Raw genomic sequence first — 25,022 nt, 5'->3', positions numbered from 1 at the left:
ACAGGATACTATTTTACCGTAGTCCAAAAGTCATAGATTCATATCTGGTCTTGAGTAAACCAGCAGTATATTGTGTTTTTCTAGATAGAAACAAGGTAATTTTCCCTCATCACTTCCCAGATAGGGCTTTTTCTTACATAGTTTTAATCTTCCTGTAGTTTAACATATATAGTTTTATATTGTAAATTGCATAATTCTGTGGATTTAAAAAATATAGCTAATACAGGCTTGTTGTAGTAAAACTTAAGCAGTATAGAAATGAAGGTAAAAAACTGAAGGCTTCCTTTTTCTCCCCCCATTGTTTGGTGTAGATTTTTCTGAACCCTTTTTTATGGATTGTGTGGGTTTTAGGAACTGTACTGAGCTAAGAACATTAGATATATAAAACAAAGCAAATACTTTGTCTTAACTGCTTGTTTTTGTTTTTGTATGTTTTGTTTGTTTGTTTTGAGTTGGTGTCTTGCTCTGTCACCCAGGCTGGAGTACAGTGGTGTGATCATGGCTCACTGCAGCCTCAAACTCCTGGGCTCATGAAATCCTTCCCCCTCAGCCTCATGGCTAATTTATTTTTATTTTTATTTTTGTAGAGACAGGGTCTTGCTATATGGATCTGGCTGGTCTCGAACTCCTGGCCTCAAACAATCCTCCTACCTTAGCCTCCCAAAGTGCTGAGATTACAGGTGTGAGGAGTGGGTCATGGCACCTGGCTAACTGCTTGTCTTGAGGATAGTAAATTGCCTTTAAATCCATTTCAGCAGCATTTTCATGTATTTAATAACCAGAGTCTTCTAGGTTCCTAGGTTCAGCCTGGAGATGGATTATTGTCAAATGAAAGGAAAGCTTTAGTCTATGAAAGCTACCTGTTGTTACTACTTGCTCCTGTAGATTATAAAATCTTTTTATTTATTTCTCTTTGCAGATTTAATCCAGAGACTGACTTCACTATAGAACCCACAGTTGTATCGATGGTTGGGGAAAGATAGTGGCAACAGGCAAAGGAGAAACAGCTCTGATATACAAAGAAAATGAATATGCTAAAGCCAAGCGGGCTTAAGGCCCCCACCAAGATCCTGAAGCCTGGAAGCACAGCTCTGAAGACACCTACGGCTGGTAATACTTTACGCTTTTCCTTTACGACAAATGAATTATCCTATATGGAGACTTCAATTTGATTTTTAATTTTAAAACATTATTTTTTTTTTTTTTTTTTTTTTTTTTTTTTTTATTTTTTTTTTTCTTTTATTGTAATTATTATTATTATTATTATTATTATACTTTAGGTTTTATGGTACATGTGCCCAATGTGCAGTAAGTTACATATGTATACATGTGCCATGCTGGTGCACTGCACCCACCAACTCGTCATCTAGCATTAGGTATATCTCCCAATGTTATCCCTCCCCCCTCCCCCCAACCCACAACAGTCCCTGAAGTGTGATGTTCCCCTTCCTGTGTCCATGTGTTCTCATTGTTCAATTCCCACCTATGAGTGAGAATATGCGGTGTTTGGTTTTTTGTTCTTGCGATAGTTTACTGAGAATGATGATTTCCAATTTCATCCATGTCCCTACAAAGGACATGAACTCATCATTTCTTATGGCTGCATAGTATTCCATGGTGTAGATGTGCCACATTTTCTTAATCCAGTCTATCATTGTTGGACATTTGGGTTGGTTCCAAGTCTTTGCTATTGTGAATAATGCCGCAATAAACATACGTGTGCATGTGTCTTTATAGCAGCATGATTTATAGTCCTTTGGGTATATACCCAGTAATGGGATGGCTGGGTCGAATGGAATTTCTAGTTCTAGATCCCTGAGGAATCGCCACACTGACTTCCACAATGGTTGAACTAGTTTACAGTCCCACCAACAGTGTAAAAGTGTTCCTATTTCTCCACATCCTCTCCAGCACCTGTTAAAACATTATTTTATATCTGTTCATATTCTTGAAAATATTTGAAAGATTTTTTTTTTTTTTTTTTTTTTTTTTTTTTTTTTTTTTTGAGGTGGAATCTAACTCTGTTACCCAGGCTGGAGTGCAGTGGTGCAATCTCGGCTCACTGCAGGCTCCGCCTCCTGGGTTCAAGCGATTCTCCTGCCTCAGCCTCCCAAGTAGCTGGGAATATAGGCGCATACTACCACACCCAGCTAATTTTTGTATTATTAGTAAAGACGGGGTTTCACCATATTGGCCAGGCTGGTCTTGAACTCCTGACCTCGTGATCCGCCCGCCTCGGCCTCCCAAAGTGCTGAGATTACAGGCGTGAGCCACTGCGCCTTGCCTTTTTTTTTTTTTTTTTTTTTTTTTAGATGGAGTCTTGCTGTCTTCCCCAGGCTGGAGTGCAGTGGCGCAATCTCAGCTCACTGCAACCTCCACCTCCGGGGTTCAAGCAATTCTCCTGCCTCAGCCTCCCCAGTAGCTGGGATTACAGACACACGCCACCATACCCTGCTAATTTTTGTATTTTTAGTAGAGATGGGGTTTCACCATGTTGGCCAGGCTGGTCTTAAACTCCTAACCTCAAGTTATCTGCCTACCACAGCCTCCCAAAGTGCTGGATTATAGGTGTGAGCCACCATGCCTGGCCTGAAAGAATTTTTAATTGAAAGACATAAAATTTTATATGTTGAGAGCTTAATGAATTTTTGTAGGAGTTTTTGTTTGTTTCTTTGTTTTTGAGACAGGGTCTCACTCTGTCGCCCAGGCTGGAGGGCAGTGGTACTATCATGGCTCTCAGCGTCCCAAGTAGCTGGGATTACAGGTGCGCTCCACCATGTCTGGCTAAATTTTGTATTTTTAGTAGAGACGGGGTTTCACCATGTTGCCCAGGCTGGTCTTGAACTCCTGACCTCAGGTTATCTGCCTGCCTTGGCTTCCCAAAGTGCTGAGATTACAGGTGTGAGCCACCATGCCAGGCCTGGGTTTTTTTTTTTTTTTTTTTTTTTTTTTGAGATGCTGTATTGTTCTGTCATCAAGGCTGGAATGCAGTGGCTCAATCTCAGCTCACTGCAACCTCCACCTCCCAGGTTCAAGCGATTCTCCTGCCTCAGCTTCCAGGGTAGCTGGGATTAATGGCGCCCACCACCATGCCCGGCTAATTTTTATATTTTTGTATTTTTTTTTTTGAGACGGAGTTTCGCTCTTGTTGCCCAGGCAAGAGTGCAGTGACGTGATTTTGGCTCACTGCAACCTCTGCCTCCCAGGTGCAAGTGATTCTCCTGCCTCAGCCTCCCGAGTAGCTGGGACTACAAGCGCGCTCCACCACGCCTGACTAATTTTGTATTTTTAGTAGAGATGGGGTTTCTCCATATTGGTCAGGCTGGTCTCGAACTTCCGACCTCAGGTGATCTGCCCGCCTCGGCCTCCCAAAGTGCTGGGATTACAGGTGTCAGCCACCGCACCCGGCCCTATATTTTTAAGTAGAAATGGGGTTTCATCATGTTGACTGGGCTGGTCTCAAACTCCAGACTTCAAATGATCCACCCACCTCAGCCTCTCAAAGAAGTGGGATTACAGGCGTGAGCCACTGTGCCTGGGATAGTCCTAGTTTTTATCAGCTTCAATTGACTACTCAATTGTGGAGTAGTGCTATTTAGTGAATGTGAATGGATATTTATTTGCTCATGATGTGCAGGGTGGCGGGAGTAGCAAATAATGAAATCAGACCAATTATGAATATAGGCCTGGAAAAAGGACTGATTTTATTTTTTTCTTGCTTTGACTTTTTCTAATCTTAATTGCAAGTAAAGGAATAAACCTCAACTACCAGTTTGCGGCGTTTAGCAGCATTGAAGATGGTAGTGAAGGATCACTTATTCTTGGATTCCTTGTTTAAAACAAAACAGCACAAAACAAACAAAAACACTTTGGTGAGGCACAGTGGCTCATGCCTGTAATCCCAACACTTTGGGAGGCTGAGACGGGAGGTTCACCTGAGGTCAGGAGTTTGAGACCAGCCTGGCCAACGTGGTGAGACCCTGTCTCTACTAAAAATACAAAAATTAGCCAGATATGGTGGTGCACATCTGTAATCCTAGCTACTCAGGAGGCTGAAGCAGGAGAATCACTTGTACCCGGGAGGTGGAGGTTGCAATGAGCTGAGATCACACCACTGCATTCTAGCCTGGGCGACAGAGCGAGACTGTCTCAAAAGAACAAAAAACAACACTTTAAAACACTTTTCTAAGAGTTGTAGGCTACTCCTGTGGGCTGTTGGCTTTCTCTAGTTTTTCTTTAAGTTAGAGGTTGTCTGCTTGAAAATTACATCGAATCTCTTCTGATCTTTTGTTTTCAGTTGTAGCTCCAGTAGAAAAAACCATATCCAGTGAAAAGGCATCAAGCACTCCATCATCTGAGACTCAGGAGGAATTTGTGGATGACTTTCGAGTTGGGGAGCGAGTTTGGGTGAATGGAAATAAGCCTGGATTTATCCAGTTTCTTGGAGAAACCCAGTTTGCACCAGGCCAGTGGGCTGGAATAGTTTTAGATGAACCCATAGGCAAGAACGATGGTTCGGTGGCAGGAGTTCGGTATTTCCAGTGTGAACCTTTAAAGGGCATATTTACCCGACCTTCAAAGTTAACAAGGAAGGTGCAAGCAGAAGATGAAGCTAATGGCCTGCAGACGACGCCCGCCTCCCGAGCTACTTCACCGCTGTGCACTTCTACGGCCAGCATGGTGTCTTCCTCCCCCGCCACCCCCTCAAACATCCCTCAGAAACCATCACAGCCAGTAGCAAAGGAACCTTCAGCTACGCCTCTGATCAGCAACCTTACAAAAACTGCCAGTGAATCTATCTCCAACCTTTCAGAGGCTGGCTCAATCAAGAAAGGAGAAAGAGAGCTCAAAATCGGAGACAGAGTATTGGTGAGTAGAGAAACATTCTGAGGTCATTTTGTTGAACTGAGATATAAACACCAGTGAGTGGTTGAAATACACACACATCAGGGCTGGGCGTGGTGGCTCACGCCTATAATCCCAGCACTTTGGGAGGCTGAGGCGGGTGGATCACGAGGTCAGGAGTTCAAGACCAGCCTGGCCAAGATGGTGAAACCCTGTCTCTACTAAAAATACAAAAAAACTAGCCGGGATTGGTGGGGAGCACCTGTAATCCCAGCGTTTTGGGAGGCCAAGGTGGGAGGATCACTTGAACCTGGGCAACAAAGTGAGACCCCGTCTCTATAAAAAATAAAATAATTGGCCAGGCGGGGTGCTCACTCCTGTAATCCCAGTACTTTGGGAGGCTGAACGGGTGGATCTCTTGAGGTCAGGAGTTCAAGACCAGCCTGGCCAACATGGCGACACCCCGTCTCTACTAGAAACACAAAAATTAGCCAGGCATGGTGGCAGGCACCTGTAATCCAAGCTACTCAGGAGGTTTAGGCAAGAGAATCACTTAAACCCAGGAGGCGGAGGTTGCAGTGAGCCAAGATCGCGCCACTACACTCCAGCCTGGGCAATAAAGCAACACTCCATATAAAATAAAATTAAAATAAGCCGGACACGGGGTCACACGCCTATAGTCCCAGCTACTCAGGAGGCTGAGCCTGGGAGATGGAAGCTGCAGGGAACTATGATTACATCATGGCACTCCAGCAAGACCCTGTTTCAAAAAAAAAAAAAAAGTAACTTTATTGACAAAATAAGCTCAGAAGTGAACTTAGATGTGTTTATAAAAATTGGACTCTTTTTCCCCTTCTGATTTTTAATTTTTGGTTTAGTGAAATTATGTGAGTGTGTATAAGATTCTGCTACCTTAAATGGCTTGGAAAACTCAAGGCATCAGAGGATGTTACTCAAGAATTTTTGGGCCAAGGCCAGGTGCAGTGGCTCATGCCTATAATACCAGCAGTTCTGGAGTCCGAGGCAGGCATATCACCTAAGGTCAGGAGTTCAAGACCAGCCTGGCCAACATGGTGAAACCCCGTCTCTACTAAAAATACAAAAATTAGCTGAGCACAGTGGCACACACCTGTAATCCCAGCTACTTGGGAAGCTGAGGCAGGAGAATTGGTTGAACCCAGGATGGGGAGGTTGCAGTGAGCTGAGGTTGCGCCACTGCCGTCTAGCCTGGGCAACAGAGTGAGACTCTGTCTCAAAGAAAAAAAAAAGAAAAAAGAATTTCCGGGCCTTTCAAATGATAAGGTTTAGATTCAGGAAGAGGAAGGAAATGTACGGTAGCTACTGTTTGACTAATAAGCGGAAACGCAAGGTATAAGGTCTACATGCTCTACATTCTAGAACCTCAGAATTTAGTGATTTTTAAAGAGGGGCAGCGTAGCATAGTGCTAAGAAGACAAGCTAAGTCCCTGCTTTGCCTTTGGGACCTCAGTGAGATATTTAACAACTTAGTTTCCTAACCTCTATAAGCAAGGCTAAAGTGCTGCATTTCGACTATATTTGATATTTCTAGGATGTGATGTCAGGTTCTTTGACAATTTGACTGACGCCCAGCTGTTGTGTTTCAACATGGTTGTCTCCATGCCTTGGACTGCATGTTCTGTGCTGAATTTTTGGCTCATGACCATATATGAGGAGGTGACTTGTCAGCTTTTTAGATTTGAACTGACAAGCTTTATCTTTCTATGAGCTACTCCCCAGGGCCCTTACACTAAGAATCTTAGAATTTTCTTGTTCTCAACACTCTTTTTTTTTTATTTTTGGAGACAGAGTCTCGCTCTCTTGCCCAGGCTGGAGTGCAGTGGTGCAATCTCGGCTCACTGTAACCTCCGCCTCCTGGGTTCAAGCAGTTCTCCTGCCTCAGCCTCCTGAGTAGCTGGGATTACAGGCGCCCACCACCATGTCCAGCTAATTTTTGTATTTTTAGTAGAGACAGGGTTTTACCATGTTGGTCAGGCTAATCTCAAACCCCTGACCTCGTGATCCACCCGCCTCAGCCTCCCAAAGTGCCGGGATTACAGGTGTGAGCCACCGCGCCCAGCCACTAATTTTTTTTTTTGTATTTTTAGCAGAGACGGGGTTTCACCGTGTTAGCCAGGGTGGTCTCGATCTCCTGACCTCGTCATCTGCCTGCCTCGGCCTCCCAAAGTGCTGGGATTACAGGCGTGAGCTACCACGCCCGGCCTAATTTTTGTATTTTTAATAGAGACAGGGTTTCATCATATTGGCCAGGCTGGTCTCAAACTCCTGACCTTGTGATCGGCTCTCCTTGGCCTCCCAAAGTGCTAGGATTACAGGCACGAGCTCAACACTTCTTATACAGGTCTTTGATACTGTGAAAGGGGAAAAAATATCTTCCTGAGAATTAAAAAAAATATTTACAAGATTTGTTTTGCTTGTGTTTAAATCTTAAATAACTATACTTTATCCAGTATGTGCTTTTTTTGTGTCTGTCTTCATTTGCTGAACATTATTTTTGTGAGATTTGTCTATAATATGTAGAAGTGAAACACACACATAGTGGGGTCTTATTATATATAGGCCATTTTCATAATACGCTTTTGTAGATTGTAGACTGTAGATTTGGGGCATTTGTATGGAAGGAAATACAGGTCTTAATTTAAAACAGTAAGCTGCTGTTTGGTATTATACTATTTGGATGTAGTATACCTAATTTAATCATACACATTTAGATTGCACCCATTTTTCCCCTAGAAATGAAATTTGAGTCAAGGGGTATAAATAATTTAAAATTGTTAATAGATATTGCCAAATTGCAATCCAAAAAGCCTTTATTTTTGTTTCCACAAACAGTATACAAGTATGTCCTTCCTTGTAAGTTTTTAATTTTTTAAGTCTTACTGGTGCTTTTTTTCACCTTGTTTATTAAGTTAATTAAAGCTCTTTTTTTAGATTCATTTACCATATTAACTTTTTTTTTTTTTTCTTTTTTTGAGACAGAGTCTCACTCTGTCCCCCCAGGCTGGAGTGCAGTGGCGCAATCTTGGCTCACTGCAACCTCTGCCTCCCAGGTTCAAGTGATTCTCGTGCCTCAGCCTCCGGAGTGGCTGGGACTACAGATGTGTGCCACCACGCCCGGCTAATTCTTTGTATTTTTAGTAGAGATGGGGTTTCACCATGTTGCCCAAGCTAGTCTTGAACTCCTGAGCTCAGGCAATCCACCCGCCTCTGCCTCCCAAAGTGCTGGGATTACAGGTGTGAGCCACCACGCCCGGCCCTTATTAACTTTTTTAATTAAATTTTTTTTATTACCATAGGTTATTGGGGAACCAGAGGTGTTTGCTTACGTGAGTAAGTTCTTTAGTGGTGATTTGTGAGATTTTGGTGCACCCATCTCCTGAGCAGTATACGCTACAGCTAATAATTTGATTTTTTCTATTTTTCTCAATCCTCTTATCGGTGACTTAGAACCTCAAACCTACGAGCCTGGTTGTGACCTTGCATTTACATTGAGTGTTTTTTCATTGTCTACTCGGGGAATTCTTGGGCTCTTTTTGGGTGGGAGTTTATGCTCTGGGGAAGTTGTTCTTTACCTGAAATCCATTTGCCTAGATTGCTGATGGAGTAGTTAGTGGCAGGATTTGCTGTTTTGTATGGTCCACAATTGAGAAGATGCCAGATAGTCACATTTAGTTAAAAGCCCCTTTTGGCTGAATCTTGAGATCTTTTCTAACACAATGGATTTTACTTAGCTTAATTCCTTTGCGTTGAGTTTTGCTGCAGATTTGAATAATTTTTCTTCTGATTTTAGTTTTTTTAATCAAGATGGAATCTCGCTCTTTTGCACTACTGGAGTGCAGTGGCACGATCTCAGTTCACTGCAGCCTCTGCCCCGCGAGTTCAAGCAATTCTCCTGCCTTAGCTTCCCAAGTAGCATAGCTGGGATTACAGGCACCCACCACCACACCTGACTAATTTTTTTTTTTTTAGACCAGGTTTCACTCTTGTTGCCCAGGCTGGAGTGCAATGGCGCAATCTCACTGCAACCTCCACCTCCCAGGTTCAAGTGATTCTCCTGTCTCAGCCTCCTGAGTAGCTGGGATTACCTGGATGTGCCACCATGCCTGGCTAATTTTGTATTTTTAGTAGAGACGGGGCTTTTCCATGTTGGTCAGGCTGGTCTCGAACTCCTGACCTCAGATGATCTGCCCACCTCGGCCTCCCAAAGCATTGGAATTACAGGTGTGAGCCACCACACCCGGCCTGTATTTTTTTATTTTTTCGTAGAGACGGGGTTTCACCATGTTGGCCAGTCTGGTCTCGAACTCCTGACCTCAAGTGATCTGCCCACCTTGGCCTCCCAAAGTTCTGGGATTACAGGCGTGAGCCACTGCGCCCGGCCAGGTTTTTTTTTTCATTTTTCATTTTCCCAGAAGTTCTAAACTTCACCCAGTGTAACCTTTTAGGGTTGTCCAGGAGGGAAATACAGGGCACCTCATGCTGCTGCAGAGAAGCTGCGTTCAGCAGCTTTTTCCTGTTTGCGCACAGCAGCAGACTCAGTGGGGTCACGTTTTAGCAGGTCATCGTTGTCAGGCTCTTCCTGCTCCTTGCTTTCAGTTGTGAGAGGGTTCCCCAGTTTTCCTTTTGAGGCTTGGAAACACAGGAAACCGTCCACCTGCCTGTCAGATCCCATGCCTCTGGTCTCGCTGTCCATCCTCCTCGCCTGTGTCCTGTGGCCCTGACTGCTTCGGGTCAGGCCGTCATCATCTTTACCTGGACTTGCAGGGCACTGTCCATGCCACTTGCCTTGTCTCTCCACACTTCTATTCTTTGCACAATTACAGAGAGATCAATTAAAATGTCAATTTGGTGATGCTGTTCCCTTGCCTAAAATCTTTTTAATAGTGCCCAGTCTGCCTGCAATGTTGGCTTTGATTTTCACAATGTTTGGAGCGTTTTCTGTGGTGCTCAGTAATTAGGCAGTGGTTTCTTTTTCTAAACCTGAGCCAATCTCTTAATCCGAAAGGTGCCAAATTTGGTGTCTGTCTAGCCTTGAGAACTTTGTATAGGCTCTTGGGGCTTGGGAGTTTGGAGCTTTTCCGTGTTGAGGAGCCCATGCCACTGCTTTGGGACTTGGGGAGAGGGAGGTTTGACTGCAGGCCTGAGTACTGAGTGCCAGTGTTGTCTTATTACTGGATCACATCTCCTAACTTTTATCAACTTTATTGTCCCTGTGAATTCTCTAAGCATAATCACAAAAACATCTTGAGCCTCAGACACTTGGTGGCTTATGATCTTTTGTAGATTTAAAAAGCAAACTTTGCTAGTATTTTGGTCAAGTGGGTGCCATATACAAGACTGCTTCTGGTGAGTAAATATTCTGCATTTCATCAACCCCCAGGGTTAGAAGAGGTGATTTTTTTTTTTTTTTTTTTTTTTTTTTTTTTTGGAGACAGAGTCTTGCTCTGTTGCCCAGGCTGGAGTGCAGTGGCACGATCTCGGCTCACTGCAACCTCCGCCTCCCAGGTTTAAGCGATTCTCCTGTCCCAGCCTCCCATGTAGCGGGGATTACAGGCATGCACTACCCTTTCCTGTGTCTTGATATTCTTGGGGTCCTGGATCCTGTGGAAGCTCAGATGCCTTTCAGAAGCAGAGAGTAAGTAGTTCCGAGACATAAAGTGCAAGTCAAGTTTAACTTCATCTTTTAGCCAAAGTGTCTATTCATAATTATGCATCTTTTGTTTACCTGTTAGTTCTAGGGAGTTAGACTTATGAGAGGGTATCTGTTATATGTCATCTGCTCTTGTCACTTTTATTTTTAAGGGGATTTATTTAATGTCACCTGTTAGAGATTGGGAGACTCAAAATGATATCATAAAAGGAATAAAGTAACTGGGACTGTTTATTTAGCCTAGAGAAAATATGATGGCTTTATAAAGGCTGTGTTTAATACTCTGCAATTCATTCAGAAAATATCCTGAGCATCTGCTATGCACCAGAAGTTGTTCCAGGTGTTGTAGATATGGCACCAATGAAGACCAACACATCGTGCTCTAAAGGGGCTCCTCATGGCATTAAAATAAAAATCGAACTCCTTCTTTGGACTTGCAGTGCCCCTTGTTCTCTGGACCCTGCCCACCCTCCTGACCTCTTGTCCTTCTCAGCCCCCTTTCTCACTCTGCTTCAGCTACACTGGCCCCTTTGCTGTTTCTTTTCTTTCTTCTTCTTTTTTTTTTTTTTTGAGATGAGTTTTGCTCTGTTGCCCAGGCTGAAGTGCAACGGCACCATTTCGGCTCATTGCACCCTCTGCCTACAGGGCTCAAGCAATTCTCGTGCCCCAGCCTCCTGAGTAGCTGGGACTACAGGCGTGAGCCACCACAGCTGGCTAATTTTGTATTTTTAGTAGAGACAGGGTTTCGCCATGTTGCCCAGGCTGGTCTCGAATTCCTGTCCTCAAATGATCTGTCTGCCTTGGCCTCCCAAAATGCTGGAGTTACAGGTGTGAGCCACCGTGCCCGGCCCCCTTTGCTGTTTCTAAACACCCAGACTCATTCCCACTTTAGAATTTGTTGTTTCTTCTGCTTGGGATGTTTTGTCCCCGGTCCCTTGTGGTCACTTAAGTCATGGCTCAAATGTTACCTCCTCAGGCATCCCTTCCTTGGCCACCCCAACTAAAGACACCTGTGGCAGTGTCACACTACCCTGTTTTATTTTTTTCATAGCACTCTTCACCAGTTGAAATTATCTTTCATGTTTTTTACTTGCTTATTGTCCATTTCTCCCTGACCAGAATTTAACCTCCATGAAAGCACGGAAACTTTCTGTCTCATTCACTGTCACACCCACAACACTTAGGACAGGGCCTGGCACATAGTAGGAGCTCATTAAACAGTGTGGAGAGAATCAGAGGGTTTCGAATACAGTTGTCACTTTATACCCATGAAGGAGAGAGTAAAGTAGGGCAAGCAGAGGTCGACTTAGGACCAGTGAAGATTTTACCCTTCTCTGTAGGAGAGTTGCTGGAAGGTGAACTGGCCCTTCACTGGAGGTAATTATATTACTTGAGGTAATCAAAAGTGGCCAGACGTGGTGGCTCACGTCTGTAAGCCTAGCATTTTGGGAGGTCAAGGTGGGTGGAATCAATTGAGGTCAGGAGTTTGAGACTAGCCTAGCCAACATGGTGAAACCCCGTCTCTACTAAAAATACAAAAGTATTAGCTGGGCGTGGTGGCGCATGCCTGTAATCCCAGCTGCTTGGGAGGCTGAGGCAGGAAAATCTCTGGAACCCGGGAGGCAGAGGTTGTAGTGAGCTGAGATCATGCCACTGCACTCCAGCCTGGACGACAGAGCGAAACTCCATCTCAAAAAAAAAAAAAAAAAAGTACTGTTGCTTTGGCTCTTTCATATCACAGGCAATTAAGTTTTAAGTGAAGCTTACATTTGTATTTGGCAAATACCAGCTAACCATGTTTATTTTATTTTATTTTTTTATTGAAGTGCAGTGGTGTGATCTTGGGTCACTGCAACCTCCACCTCTGGGGTTGAAGTGATTTTCGCGCCTCAGCCTCCCGAGTAGCTGGGATTACAGGCGCTTGCCACCATGCCCGACTAATTTTTGTATTTTTAGTAGAGACAGAGTTTCAGGCCTGTCTCAAACTCCTGACCTCAAGTGATCTGCCTGCCTTGGCCTCCCAAAGAGAGCTAGGATTACAGACATGAGTCACCCCACCTGGCCTCCATGTTTACTTTTTAAAATAAGCTGTTTATCTTGGAATATGGCGGATAAGAAGCCACCTTACAAGACTGCTCACAAAATTCCTGTGAAACAACCCCTTACTACTGCTCTTGGGACATTTTATAGCTTTATGCACTCAGGCACTGTGAGATTAAATGGCTTGCTGAGAACTGGATAATGAAGAGATGAGAGAGTCCAGAGAGGCTTGTTTCTGTTTCCTGTCTGTAGACCCACTCATTAACCCAGCAGGAATTCATCAGTGTTTTTATTTTTGACAGGAGCTTACAGGAAGGGTATTTGTTTCTGTTCCCACAGCATTTTGTAGAAACCTCTTGATGCACTTAACACTTTTTACAGGAATTTTTTGTCTGAATCTTCTTGTCTGTCTCCCTCAATGGCCAACGCTGTATTCTGTTTATCCTTGTTTTTCAAGGATCTAAACACTCAAGAAATATATATTGAATAAATAAATGAGAACTTAAAAATCTGAGGTTTGCTAAAGCATAAAAATAGTATCTAGGGTTTTTTTTGCATTTCTAGTTTAAATTAATTCTATCTTCAGTAGTGACTTTTACCACAGTATTAGGAGTTATATGCTAACATTCTGAGAGTAAAGAGAACGAATTGTGCTTGTTTGTGTTTGCCATGGGAATCTATCTTTTAATTTTTTTGTTTGTTTTTGAGACAGGGTCTCACTGTCTTGTCCAGGCTGGAGTGCAGTATCATGATCGTAGCTCACTTGCAGCCTCAGTAGCTGGGATCACAGGCACATGCCACCATGCCTGGCTAATTTTTAAATTTTTGTAGAGATGGAGTCTCACTGTGTTGCCCAGGCCAGTCTCAACCTCCTGGCCTCAGATGATCCTCCTGCCTTGGCCTCCCAAAATGGTGTGATTACAGGCATGAACCACTGCACCTGGCCTTGCTTTTTGTTTCAATATTGAAAATGTTTTTCTTTAATAACTTAGATATTTGTCTTAGAACATAGATTTCTTAGATATGATTTGATAATAGTGCCTTCTGTTTATTGTCAATGCATTATTTAATGCTTCTGTTTCCTGTACATGCATGTACTAGACTTTTCTGCATTGTCTGGAACACATGAGAAATAAAACCTAACTTTGTAAAGTCCCGTTTAAATGCATAAACACGTTTTTTGATTGTAGAATGATTAAGTAGAAAAACATTTGATGATTTTAGGACTTCACATGACTTTCTGTCTCCATAGAATAACTACTGATTTTTTACAGGGAAAAGAAAAATACATTTTCTGTTAAATGAGTGAAGAGTTCCATGTTTGGTGGGAGAAAAAATATAAGAAAACTTTCTGTTCTAGGAACTAGTAATCATTCATTTCAGACAAATTTTGTGACATAATTTTTTTTTTCAGGATACATGTATATTACCTGCATTTAGAGAAATAGTTGCTAATTTGTTATTTGTGATTACTTTTTACAAAGCTGATCTGAATGAAGCTTGTAGTTTGCTTGGAGAATTGTTGACTATAGCCTGTTAGATGTCTCTTGGAAAAGCAATTGTCATGACAGTAACTTCGACTCACCCCCAAAGAATTTAACACATTATCTGAAGAGGTTGCATCATCTGTAACTAATGTGCTGTGTCCTGCTCGCATGATGCTGGCTGGACTGCTCCTCTGAATGGTGTGGTGTGGGAGGAAGGAGAAAATTGAGGCCGACTTTATTTTCTTTTGACTCAACTGCAGTAAGGCCAATTTTATATAGGTGACGATTTATGTGTTAGTACTAACAAGAGTACTAACAAAGGTCAAATGTGTCAAGTCTAGACCTAGTACTCTTTTTTTTTTTTTTTTTTTTTGAGACAAGGTCTCACTCTGTCACCCAGGCTGGAGTACATTGGCACAGTCTTGTCTCATTGTAACCTCTGCCTCCCTGGTTCAAGCAATTCTCGTGCCTCAGCCACCTGAGTAGCTGGGATTATAGGCGTGTGCCACTGCATCCAGCTAATTTTTGTATCTTTAGTAGAGACGGTGTTTCACCCTGTTGGCCAAGCTGGTCTCGAACTCCTAGCCTCAAGTGATCCGCCTGCCTTGGCCTCCCAAAGTGTTGGAATTACAGACCTGAGCCACCGCACCCAGCCTAGGAATGATAATTTTAATAGTTGTGAAGAAACAGAGAGCCTCACTGTGGAAAATAGCAAGAGTCAATTATTATTATTTTTTGAAACAGTTTCTTGTTCTGTTGCCCAGGCTGTAGTGCAGTGGTGTGATCATGGCTCACTGTAGCCTTGGGGACTCCAACGATCCTCCCACCTCAGCCTCCCAAAGTGCTGGGATTATAGGTGTGAACTTCCACACTGGGCCAATTATTTTTTGAAGTACTTTTTTTTTTTTGAGACAGAGTCTCTCCCTGTTGCCCCAGCTGGAGTGCAGTGGTGTGATCTTGGCTCACTGCAACCTCCGCTTCCCAGGTTCAAGTTATTCTTGTGCCTCAGCCTCCCAAGTAGCTGGGACTACAGGCATGAGCCACCACACCCAGCTGATTTTTGTATTTTTAGTAGAGACAGGGTTTTACCATGTTGGCCAGGCTGCTCTCAAACTCCCAACCTCAGGTGATCCACCCACCTTGGCCTCCCAAGGTGCTGGGAGGCATGAGCCATCGTGCCTGGCCTATTTACGTTTTTATTTTTTTGAGGTGGAGTCTCACGCTGTTGCCCAGGCTGGAGTGCAGTGGTACAATTGCGGCTCACTGCAGCCTCAAACCCTTGGGCTCAAGCAATCCTCCCACCTCAGCTTCCTGAGTAGCTGGGACCACAGGTGCACACCACTATGCCCGGCTAATTTTTTTATTATTTGTACAGACAGGGTCTTCCTTATGTTGTCCAGGCTGGTCTCAAACTCCTGGGCTCGAGCAGTTCTCCTGCCGGGGCCTCCCAAAGTGCTGAGGTTACAGGCATGAACCACTGTGCCCAGCCACAAGTTTGTTTTGCAGCAGGAGCATTTCTGTTAGAAAAATAAAGTAAGGTCCAAGAGTGGTGGCTCACGCCTGTAATCCCAACACTTTGGGAAGCTGAGGTGGGCGGATCACTTGAGCCCAGGAGTTTAAGACCAGCCTGGGCGACATGGCGAAACCCTGTCTCCACAAAACACACACACACAAAAAAATAGCCTGTTTGATGGTGTGCACCTGTAGTTTCAGCTACCCAGGAGGCCGAGGTGGGAAGATCCCCTGAGCCCGGAGGTCAAGGTTGCAGTAAGCCAGGATGGTGCCACTGCACTCTAGCCTGGATGACAGAGTGAGACCCTGTCTCAAAAAAAAAAAAAAAAAAAGTATTTTCTAAGAAAAGGAGTAATGAACTTGGTGAACAGCCTTAATGACTGCATATTAGATTGGCTGTCTCATTATTGCAACATATTAGGCATCAAATCACTCTGGTAATATAAGTCAGTCAGGTAAGTTGCTTTGCCAGACTTCCTTCAAGAGAACTCCTAGAGTCAAAGAGAAGCTGGTAGAAATGATGGAATGTAATACCTAGTTACTAGTAGGGACCACAAACGATTAAGCTATAGAGTGATGTTCATCTCTTTATTTTAACCTTCTCTTCTTCCAGGTTGGTGGCACTAAGGCTGGTGTAGTCCGGTTTCTTGGGGAGACCGACTTTGCCAAGGGGGAGTGGTGTGGTGTGGAGTTAGACGAACCACTTGGGAAGAACGATGGTGCTGTTGCTGGAACAAGGTTTGTTTGGCGTTGTGCAACATCTTGTGTCACTCTTGTACGTGTCGATGCTCAAGCCAGTCTCACCAAGCGTGTATCATAACATGGAAAGGTGTGTTCGGAAGAGCGGCACTTTTATTTCCTAAGACCCATCTGCTGATTTTTTTCCCCCACACTAGAATTGGGGCTGTTCTTTTTGACTGTCTCCTTAGTAATACATGTAGTATGTCTGAGTAGATTCTGAACAAGCATTCTGTTTATTTTTCAAAATAGAAAGGAAATACTATGTTATCTGTCTGGCTTCTCTCCCTTTTGATAGGAGTTGACTTCTGAAAGAGTACCCGGGCATCTGGGGTGGGGGTAGAGGCAGAAGGTAGCCACCTTTGTTAGGGAAAAGAACTGCAAAATGTGTCTTCGTATTTGATGAGAATTCCATCCTGTGGCAGGAGAGCAGACCGGCAAGCGGATCTCTTCCGTCGTAAGGATAACCCCATTCTTTTTTTTTTTTTTTGAGACAGGGCCTCCGTCTGTCGCCCGGGCTGGAGTGCAGTGGCGCCATCTCGGCTCACTGCATGCAACTCCCACCTTCTGGGTTCAAGCAATTCTCCTGCCTCAGCCTCCCAAGTAGCTGAGATTACAGGCGTGCGCCACAATGCCTGGCTAATTTTTGTATTTTTAGTAGAGACGGGGTGTTGCCCAGGCTGGTCTCAAGCTCCTGGGCACAAGTGATCCGCCTGCCTTGGTCTCCCAAAGTGCTGGTATTACAGGTGTGAGCCACCGCGTCCAGCCTGGATAACCCCGTTCTCGCCTCCCAGACACAGGATGGGAGTGCAGTAATGCACACAGATGCAGAAGGAATTTCCCACTTTTCTTTTCAAAATGTTTTGAAGGCACAGGTGTTGTCTATGATGCGTTATTAGTAGTATACAGTACATTAATGCATCACTTGATTATTAAAATGTGGTAGTTAACATTTTACTTGTAAAACATAGACAAATTGGTTATAAGCAAATTAATTATAGAGAAAAGGGCTTTATCTACCAGATACAGTAATTATGACTCATAGAGATAAAGATCTCTTGGAACTGCAATGATTATGAAGCCATCTTTTCTTAATATTAAAACATTGTAATCCTTTAGAGTCATAATATTGCCCATGTCAATCCGAAAATAGACATTACTAGTTAGTATTTCTCCATGTTTACTTTTTTTTTTTTTCTCCAATGCCCTTTTCTTTTTTTCTGGGCCATCTCAATGCTATACTTGCAGAGTACTTTATCTTTTTTTTTAATCATATTTTTATTGAAACAGACATTAAAAATTTTCAATGAACTTTTTTTTTTTTTTTTTTTTTTTGAGATGGAGTCTTGCTCTGTCGCCAGGCTGAAGTGCAGTGGTGCAATCTTGGCTCACCGCAACCTCTGACTCTCAGGTTCAAGCGATTCTCCTGCTTCAGCCTCCCAAGTAGCTGGGATTACAGACACACACCACCATGCCCAGATAATTTTTGTATTTTTAGTAGAGACTGGGTTTCACCATGTTGGACAGGATGGTCTCGATCTCCTGACCTCATGATCCGCCCACCTTGGCCTCCCAAAGTGCTGGGATTACAGGCGTGAGCCACTGCGCCTGGCCTCTTTTTTTTTTAACTAGATTTTTCCTGTATGTTAGCCATTTTGTATTTATATTTCTCTACAGTTGATTAAGTATGGGTAGATTTTTTTTTTAATTAAAAAAAGTATATTTTTTTTGGTGGGGCATGGTGGCTCACGCCTGTAATCCCAGCACTTTGGGAGGCCAAGGTGGGCAGATCATGAGATCAGGAGTTCGAGACCATCCTGGCCAACATATTGAAACCCTGTCTCTACTAAAAATACAAAAATTAGCCGGGCAGGGTGGTGTGTGCCTGTAGTCCCAGCTACTCCGGAGGCTGAGGCAGGAGAATCGCTTGAACCTGGGAGGCGGAGGTTGTGGTGAGCTGAGATTGTGCCGCTGCACTCCAGCCTGGGCAACAGAGTGAGACTCCATCTCAAAAAAAAAAAATTATACATTTTACTTAGTAGGTTTTTGGGGAACAGATGGTGTTTGGTTTTATGAATAACTTCTTTAGTAGTGATATCTGAGATTTTGGTGCGCCCATCACTTGAGGTTTTTATTTGTTTGTTTTGAGACAGAGTCCACCCCGTCACCCAGGCTGGACTACAGTGGTACAATCTCGGGTTACTTCAGCCTTGACCTCCCGGCCTCAAGAGAGCCTCCTGCACCACCATGCCTGGCTAGTTTTTGTATTTTTTTGTAGAGACGGGGTCTGTCCGTATTGCCCTGGCTGGTCTTGAACTCCTGGGCTCAAGTGATCCGCCGCCTCGGCCTCCCAAAGTGCTGGGATTACAGGCGTGAGCCACCACGTCCAACTCTTCATGTTTACTTTAATGGATCTGCCAAAGTTAGGTGCCTGTTTGATTTCCTTTCCCTTTGTTTGGCACGGTTTTATTAAATGGGCTTGTTGTATTGCTAAACTCCTCTGCTGTACATTTATCAGGTTGTGAAAATACTTATTTCCTTTATGCAGAATCTCAGCAGCAGGTGAGCAGTCCTGACTCTGTGTATCATATTGTCACGAGTGTGTGTTCTAAACCATCACTGAGGTTGTTATTCAGCCTACATACGTGTGACTGCTACATGCTGGTGTATAACCCTAGCTTAGCAGTAGAATTTCCAGGAATCCAACCTTAAGTTAGGAGTTGGGAGAGCCTTTTGATTATAGTTATTATTTCTTGTGATTAAGTTGTTTTTTGTCATTGTTCTTATTGTTCTCTAAAGGTATTTTCAGTGTCAACCCAAATATGGCTTGTTTGCTCCTGTCCACAAAGTTACCAAGATTGGCTTCCCTTCCACTACACCAGCCAAAGCCAAGGCCAACGCAGTGAGGCGAGTGATGGCGACCACGTCCGCCAGCCTGAAGCGCAGCCCTTCTGCCTCTTCCCTCAGCTCCATGAGCTCAGTGGCCTCCTCTGTGAGCAGCAGGCCCAGTCGGACAGGACTAGTAAGCCCCCTTTCTCACTACCTGCCTCCGCTTCCCAGGCATGACTAAGGCCCGTGGTCAGTGCCCCTGCTTTGCTGCTTTGCTTGTCCTTGTGCTGAATGTTGCTCACAGCTTTTGCTGTGATGAAAGTCTTTGCAAGTAAGTTTTGAAAAATGTAACTCCAGCAAGAATGCGTTTTTTGAAATCAGAAAGTGCTTTTAATAGTCGCTTTCAGATTCTTAAAAGCTTAAAAATGCATGTGTTCTTGGTGAATCTGTATAACTACTGCTTAGTCTAACACAGGGGTCAAATTATTTTATATGAAATTATTTTAGGACAAAATGATAGGAACATTGGAGAGATCCTTTTCTTCAAGTCCATAGATCTGTCTCTCCCTCTCTCTCTTTTTTTTATTTTTTCTTTTGAGTCAGCGTCTCACTCTGTCACCCAGCCTCAACGTCCCAGGCTCAAGCAGTCCTGCTGCCTCAGCCTCCCCAGTAGTTGGGACTACTGGTGCACACCACCACGCCTGGTTAATTTAATTTTTTGTTTTTTTGTAGAGAGAGGGACCCACTGTGTTGCCCAGGCTGGTCTCGAATTCTTAGACTCAAGCGATCCTCTTGCCCTGGACTTCCAAAGTGTTGGGATTTACAGGCGTGAGCCACCGCTCCCAGCCTGTCCTTCTCTTTGACTTCAGATAATTTTAGGAACTGAAGTGTTTTGAGAAGAGGTGTGTTAATAGGATTTTAATGTTACTACAACCTAACCTACTGGAAGCAGTTAGTGTGTGAAGTGTCCCTGACTTGAGCCAGAGGACACTAAAGGGAACTTTTGGAGCTGGAAGAGGATACTAGGAAAGCCTGATTTGATTACTCTCTTCTTTCATCTTCTTCTCCTGGTCCCTTTCCCTCTCTCCCTCTTTTTCCTGTTTAGAGCAGTAAAAATAGAATCACTAGCATTAAAATAAGCAACACCTCATTCTGTTTATTAAGGTGTTATTTTATTAGGGTCAAAGCCCTGCCCATAAGTTTATTACCTAGAAGTGGGGCAAATACTGTTTAAGTTAGAAATGGTGGCATCAGACTCTCCTCAGACTGAGTTCAGGTCTCCACTGGGTGGTGGGGAACCACAGACCAGGAGCTAGGATGTTGCGTTGTGCTGTGGAGAGGAGGTGGTTAGCCCGGGATCTCACGGTGCCTGCTCTTCCATTGTCGTCAGGCAGAGAAGGGACAGGTGCTGAAATCTTCACATGGGGCTGTGGTCCTCTGCCAGCCATCTAGGCTTTCTTCCTCTATGTTCAGGTAGAATAAGTACTGCGCAGAGCATTTCCCTTTGCACATGAAGAGAAAGCCTGCATCTTCAACAGAAACATTACTTTTATGAGAAAAGCATGACAAGAACAATGAACTGGAGAAGAGCCCCAAACCCCTGTGTTCAGACAGAGCTTCGTTTAATGTGGGTCAGAAACTCTGATAGGGACAGCTTGCCTCCTTTGCTATTCTAGGAACAATTCCATGGGAGGGTCTATTCTGGATTAGGAATTCTTTCTTGAGTAATTTTTATTACCTTTTAATTGTATCCATTTCTTTGGGAAATAGCAAGCTCTCCCTGCTCCCGCCAATCTCTCCTCTTACTTTTTGGACCAGTTCTCGTACCTCTTAGCTCACCTCATTCAGTGAAAATTGACAAAAGAGACGTGAGTTTCTGTACCTGTGAGACAGCTTATTTTTGTGTCGTTATGGTTTCTCAGCCAAAAATCACCATAAAATAGTATGACAAAGATAGAGGAATTGAAAGTGTCATTTCAATTATTTTGCTCAGAAATGTGTTTGTGTTTTAGAAAAACAAAAATTGGAAAAAATTTAATTCATTCTTTATTTGTTTTTATTTTTATTTTTTATTTTTTTGAGATGGAGTCTTGCTGTTGCCCAGGTTAGAGTGCAGTGGTGCGATCTCAGTGCACTGCAACCTCTGTCTCCTGGGTTCAAGCGATTTTCCTGCCTCAGCCTCCCGAGTAGCTGAGATGATAGGCACAAGCCACCACGCCCAGCTAATTTTTGTATTTTTAGTAGAGACGAGGTTTCACCATGTTGGCCAGGCCAGTCTCGAACACCTGACCTCAGGTGATCTGCCCACCTCTGCTTCCCAAAGTGCTGGGATTACAGGCATGAGGCGTGAGCCACCATGCCTGGCCAATTCATTCTTTAATAAGCACAATGACTTAGTGTTAACTGTGTGCCCTGCTGTTGGGCTCTACGCATCTAGTCAAGCCTTGGAATCTGATTTCTCATCGCCAACCTCATTTCCTGTGCATGTTGATTTTTGCATCGTACTTTCATTTTCGTCATGGGAATAGCCAAAACCCAGCTTTGAAAGTACATGATGTTATTGAAAGGACTGTAGGACAATCTAATGATGAGACTGAATTGCCTCGAACTGGTAGTTTGCGTAGAGTCCAGCAGATGTCGCTGTGTTTCTCTTGAAATTTTAAAACATCCTACAGTGCCCTGGTGAGTTTGCTCAGCACCCTGGGACATCTCTGCACATGGTTTGGGAACCACACATTTAATGTATTCGGGAAGAAATATTAGTAAGAGAAGGTATAATTTAGCTATATAATGAAATTGGAAGGTCAAAGTCAAATGGTTAAAAAAGACAACAGGAGTTTCTTCCTGGGATGTTTTAAGTAATTTCAAGAACAAAAGTTTGATTCTTTTGTAGTTCTCAAGTTGCCGAGTTATTAATTGAGGAAAGATTCTCGCTGTAAGTCTGCATCCTGTGCATCTTGCAGCAAGGGCCTAGGGAAACATGAAGAGAAGAGCTTTCAGGCGACAGCTGCAGCAGCAGCTGTGACTGCAGAAGATGAAGTCAAGGCTGACTTGATCTGGAGCCAGGAGTGGCTGACCAGATGGCCTTTGGCGTGTTGGCTCACACCTGTAACCTTAGCACTTTAGAGTTCGAGAACAGCCTGGCGAACATGGCAAAACCCCGTCTCTACTAAAAACATAAAAATTAGCTGGGCGTTAGTGGCACGCACCTGTGATCCCAGCTACTTGGGAGGCTGAAGCAGGAGAATCACTTGAACCCAGGAGGTGGAGGTTGCAGTCAGCTGAGATCGCACCACTGCACTCCAGGTAATTTTTGTATTTTTAGTAGAGATGGGGTCTCACCATCTTGGCCAGGTCTCAAACTCCTGGCCTCAAGTGATCCACCTGCCTTGGCCTCCTGAAGTGCTAGGATTACAGGCATGAGCCACCACACCTGGCTGATCTCTTTACGTTGATGTATTCTTTGTGAGATTTATAGACAGAAGGCACACACTGTCTTGTGTTTTTGAGGAAGCCTTTCCTAATCCTGGCCAGCCTGCCAGCTGGAGCAGCGCCCTTGCTTTGCCAAGCAGATGCCCACCATGCATGCATCGCGCCTCCCTCGCTTTTCTGACAGCATCATCGCCCTTCACTTCTCTAACTTTCCTTTACAGTTGACTGAAACCTCCTCCCGTTACGCCAGGAAGATCTCCGGTACCACTGCCCTCCAGGAGGCCCTGAAGGAGAAGCAGCAGCACATTGAGCAGCTGCTGGCGGAACGGGATCTGGAGAGGGCGGAGGTGGCCAAGGCCACGAGCCACGTGGGGGAGATAGAGCAGGAGCTAGCTCTGGCCCGGGACGGACATGACCAGGTGAAGTCTGGACCTTGTTGTGGAGATGGTGATGGTTTCTAAAGCCACTGAGGAGCCGAGAAGCATGCCCGGTGCTTGGCACCGAGGAGCTAGACTTGAGAGCACTGGAAATGGGTGCACATTTCTTTGCTGTGCTTGTTTGAAAGCTACAATCTGGGGTGCCGGTTTCCATGATCACAGAGATGAAGTTTTGTTCTTGATTCGACCTTAGTGTCTGGTCTTTGTGTCCGGGTCTTTTGGCCTATCTGTGTTAGGCCAGCTTGGTTACTAGGGCCTTAACAATGATTATAGCTGCTGTTTGTGGATTACTTTTAATATGTGTTTCAGCTTCAAAAAAGATGAGAGGTGTTTTAACATTGTTCTTTATCGCTTTAATGGTGTAGTTTTTCATCATCTATCTTCCAGGAAGGCTGTCGTGAATAACCCATTAAAATAGAGAAAGCATTTTAACATAAGGTTTTAGAGTAACGCCCACCCACCATGGTGACCCACAGCTCTTTGGGGAAGTATCACTGGGTCTGTATCTGGGTCAGAAATAGTCCATTTACCAACATTCTTGCCTTCCCCAGCATGTCCTGGAATTGGAAGCCAAAATGGACCAGCTGCGAACAATGGTGGAAGCTGCTGACAGGGAGAAGGTGGAGCTTCTCAACCAGCTTGAAGAGGAGAAAAGGTGACCCCAGACTGTTTCCTGGTGCAAGTGTGGCCTTTCCCCCCCTTTTTTTTGTTTTTGAGACAGAGTCTAGCTCTGTTGCCCAGGCTGCAGTGCAGTGTTGCAATCTCAGCTCACTACAACCTCTGCCTCCCAGGTTCAAGCGATTCTCCTGCCTCAGCTTCCCAAGTAGCTGGGACCACAGGCACGCGCCACCACGCCTGGCTAATTTTTTGTATTTTAGTAGAGACGGAGTTTCACCATGTTGCCTAGGCTGGCCTCGAACTCCTGAGCTCAGGCGATCCATCCGCTTCAGCCTCCCAAAGTGCTGGGATTACAGGCGTGAGCCACCGCGCCCAGCAGCCTTTTCATTTTCAATGACCTCAGAAGAAAATTTCCTATTAATAATCATGTTGGTATCAACCCTTAGAATCAAAGGAATGACTGTGTGTCCAGCAGAAAGTGAACTCTGCCATACTGTGTGAAGAGGGTCTGCTTTGATTCGACTTTTTCCAATAAGTTTGGAATCATTTAGACATGGCCTGATTGAGCACAGTGACTCACGCCTGTAATCACAGCACTTTGGGAGGCCGAGGTGGGTGGATCACTTGAGGTCAGAAGTTCGAGACCAACGTGACCAACATGGTGAAACCCTGTCTCTACTAAAAATACAAAAATTAGCCAGGCCTGTTGGCGGGCGCCTGTAATCCCAGCTACTTGGGAGGCTGATGCAGGAGAATGGCGTGAACCCAGGTGGCAGAGGTTGCAGTGAGCCAAGATCGCACCACTGCACTCCAGTCTGGGCGACAGAGCAAGACTCTGTCTCAAAAAAAACAACAACATTATTTATTATCTTTTGAGACAGGGTCTCACTCTGTCGCTCAGGCTGGAGTGCACTGGTGTGATCATGGCTTATTGCAGCTGTGACATCCCTGGCTCAAGTGATCCTCCTACCCCAGCTTCCCAAGTAGCTAGGACACAGGCACATGTCACCATGCCTGGCTAATTTTTGTAGAGATGGGGTTTTGCCATATTGCCCAGGCTGGTCTCAAACTGAGCTCAAGCAGTCTGTCCACCTTAGTTTCTCAAAATGCTAGGATTACAGGTGGCTTATTTTATTTTTTTCTTTTTGAGACAAGGTCTCACTCAGTTGTCCAGCCTGGAGTGCAGTCATACGATCATAACTCATTGCAGCCTTGACTACCTAGGCTCAAGTGATCCTCCCACCTCAGCTTCCCAAGTAGTTGACATCACGGGTGCACGCTGCCACACCTGGCTAATTTCTTAATTTTTTGGTGGAGACGAGGTCTCGTCATGTTGCTCAGGCTGCTCTTAAACTCCTGGCCTTAAGCCATTCTCCCACCTTGTCCTCCCGAAGT

At 44.4% G+C, this 25,022-nt stretch overlaps 1 protein-coding gene across 17 annotated transcripts in view; it reads left to right on the top strand.

The window, feature by feature from the left end:
- The window catches only part of CLIP1 (CAP-Gly domain containing linker protein 1), a 149,217-nt gene that overhangs the window by 42,765 nt on the left and 81,430 nt on the right, over positions 1-25,022 (top strand). For all 17 annotated transcript variants that reach the window (XM_063647136.1, XM_063647138.1, XM_063647143.1 and 14 more), the window contains exons 2-7: positions 920-1,110; positions 4,298-4,869; positions 16,187-16,311; positions 19,111-19,333; positions 22,794-22,991; positions 23,561-23,664. In XM_063647136.1, the coding sequence (XP_063503206.1) occupies positions 1,026-1,110; positions 4,298-4,869; positions 16,187-16,311; positions 19,111-19,333; positions 22,794-22,991; positions 23,561-23,664 (1,307 nt within the window). In that variant the 5' untranslated portion in view covers positions 920-1,025. The remainder of the gene's footprint in view (positions 1-919; positions 1,111-4,297; positions 4,870-16,186; positions 16,312-19,110; positions 19,334-22,793; positions 22,992-23,560; positions 23,665-25,022) is intronic.

Source organism: Pongo pygmaeus, chromosome 10 (assembly GCF_028885625.2).
Source record: "Pongo pygmaeus isolate AG05252 chromosome 10, NHGRI_mPonPyg2-v2.0_pri, whole genome shotgun sequence".
Lineage (NCBI taxonomy): Eukaryota > Metazoa > Chordata > Mammalia > Primates > Hominidae > Pongo > Pongo pygmaeus.
Note: the sequence above shows the minus strand (reverse complement) of the source record. Positions and strands in the feature narration are given on the sequence as shown.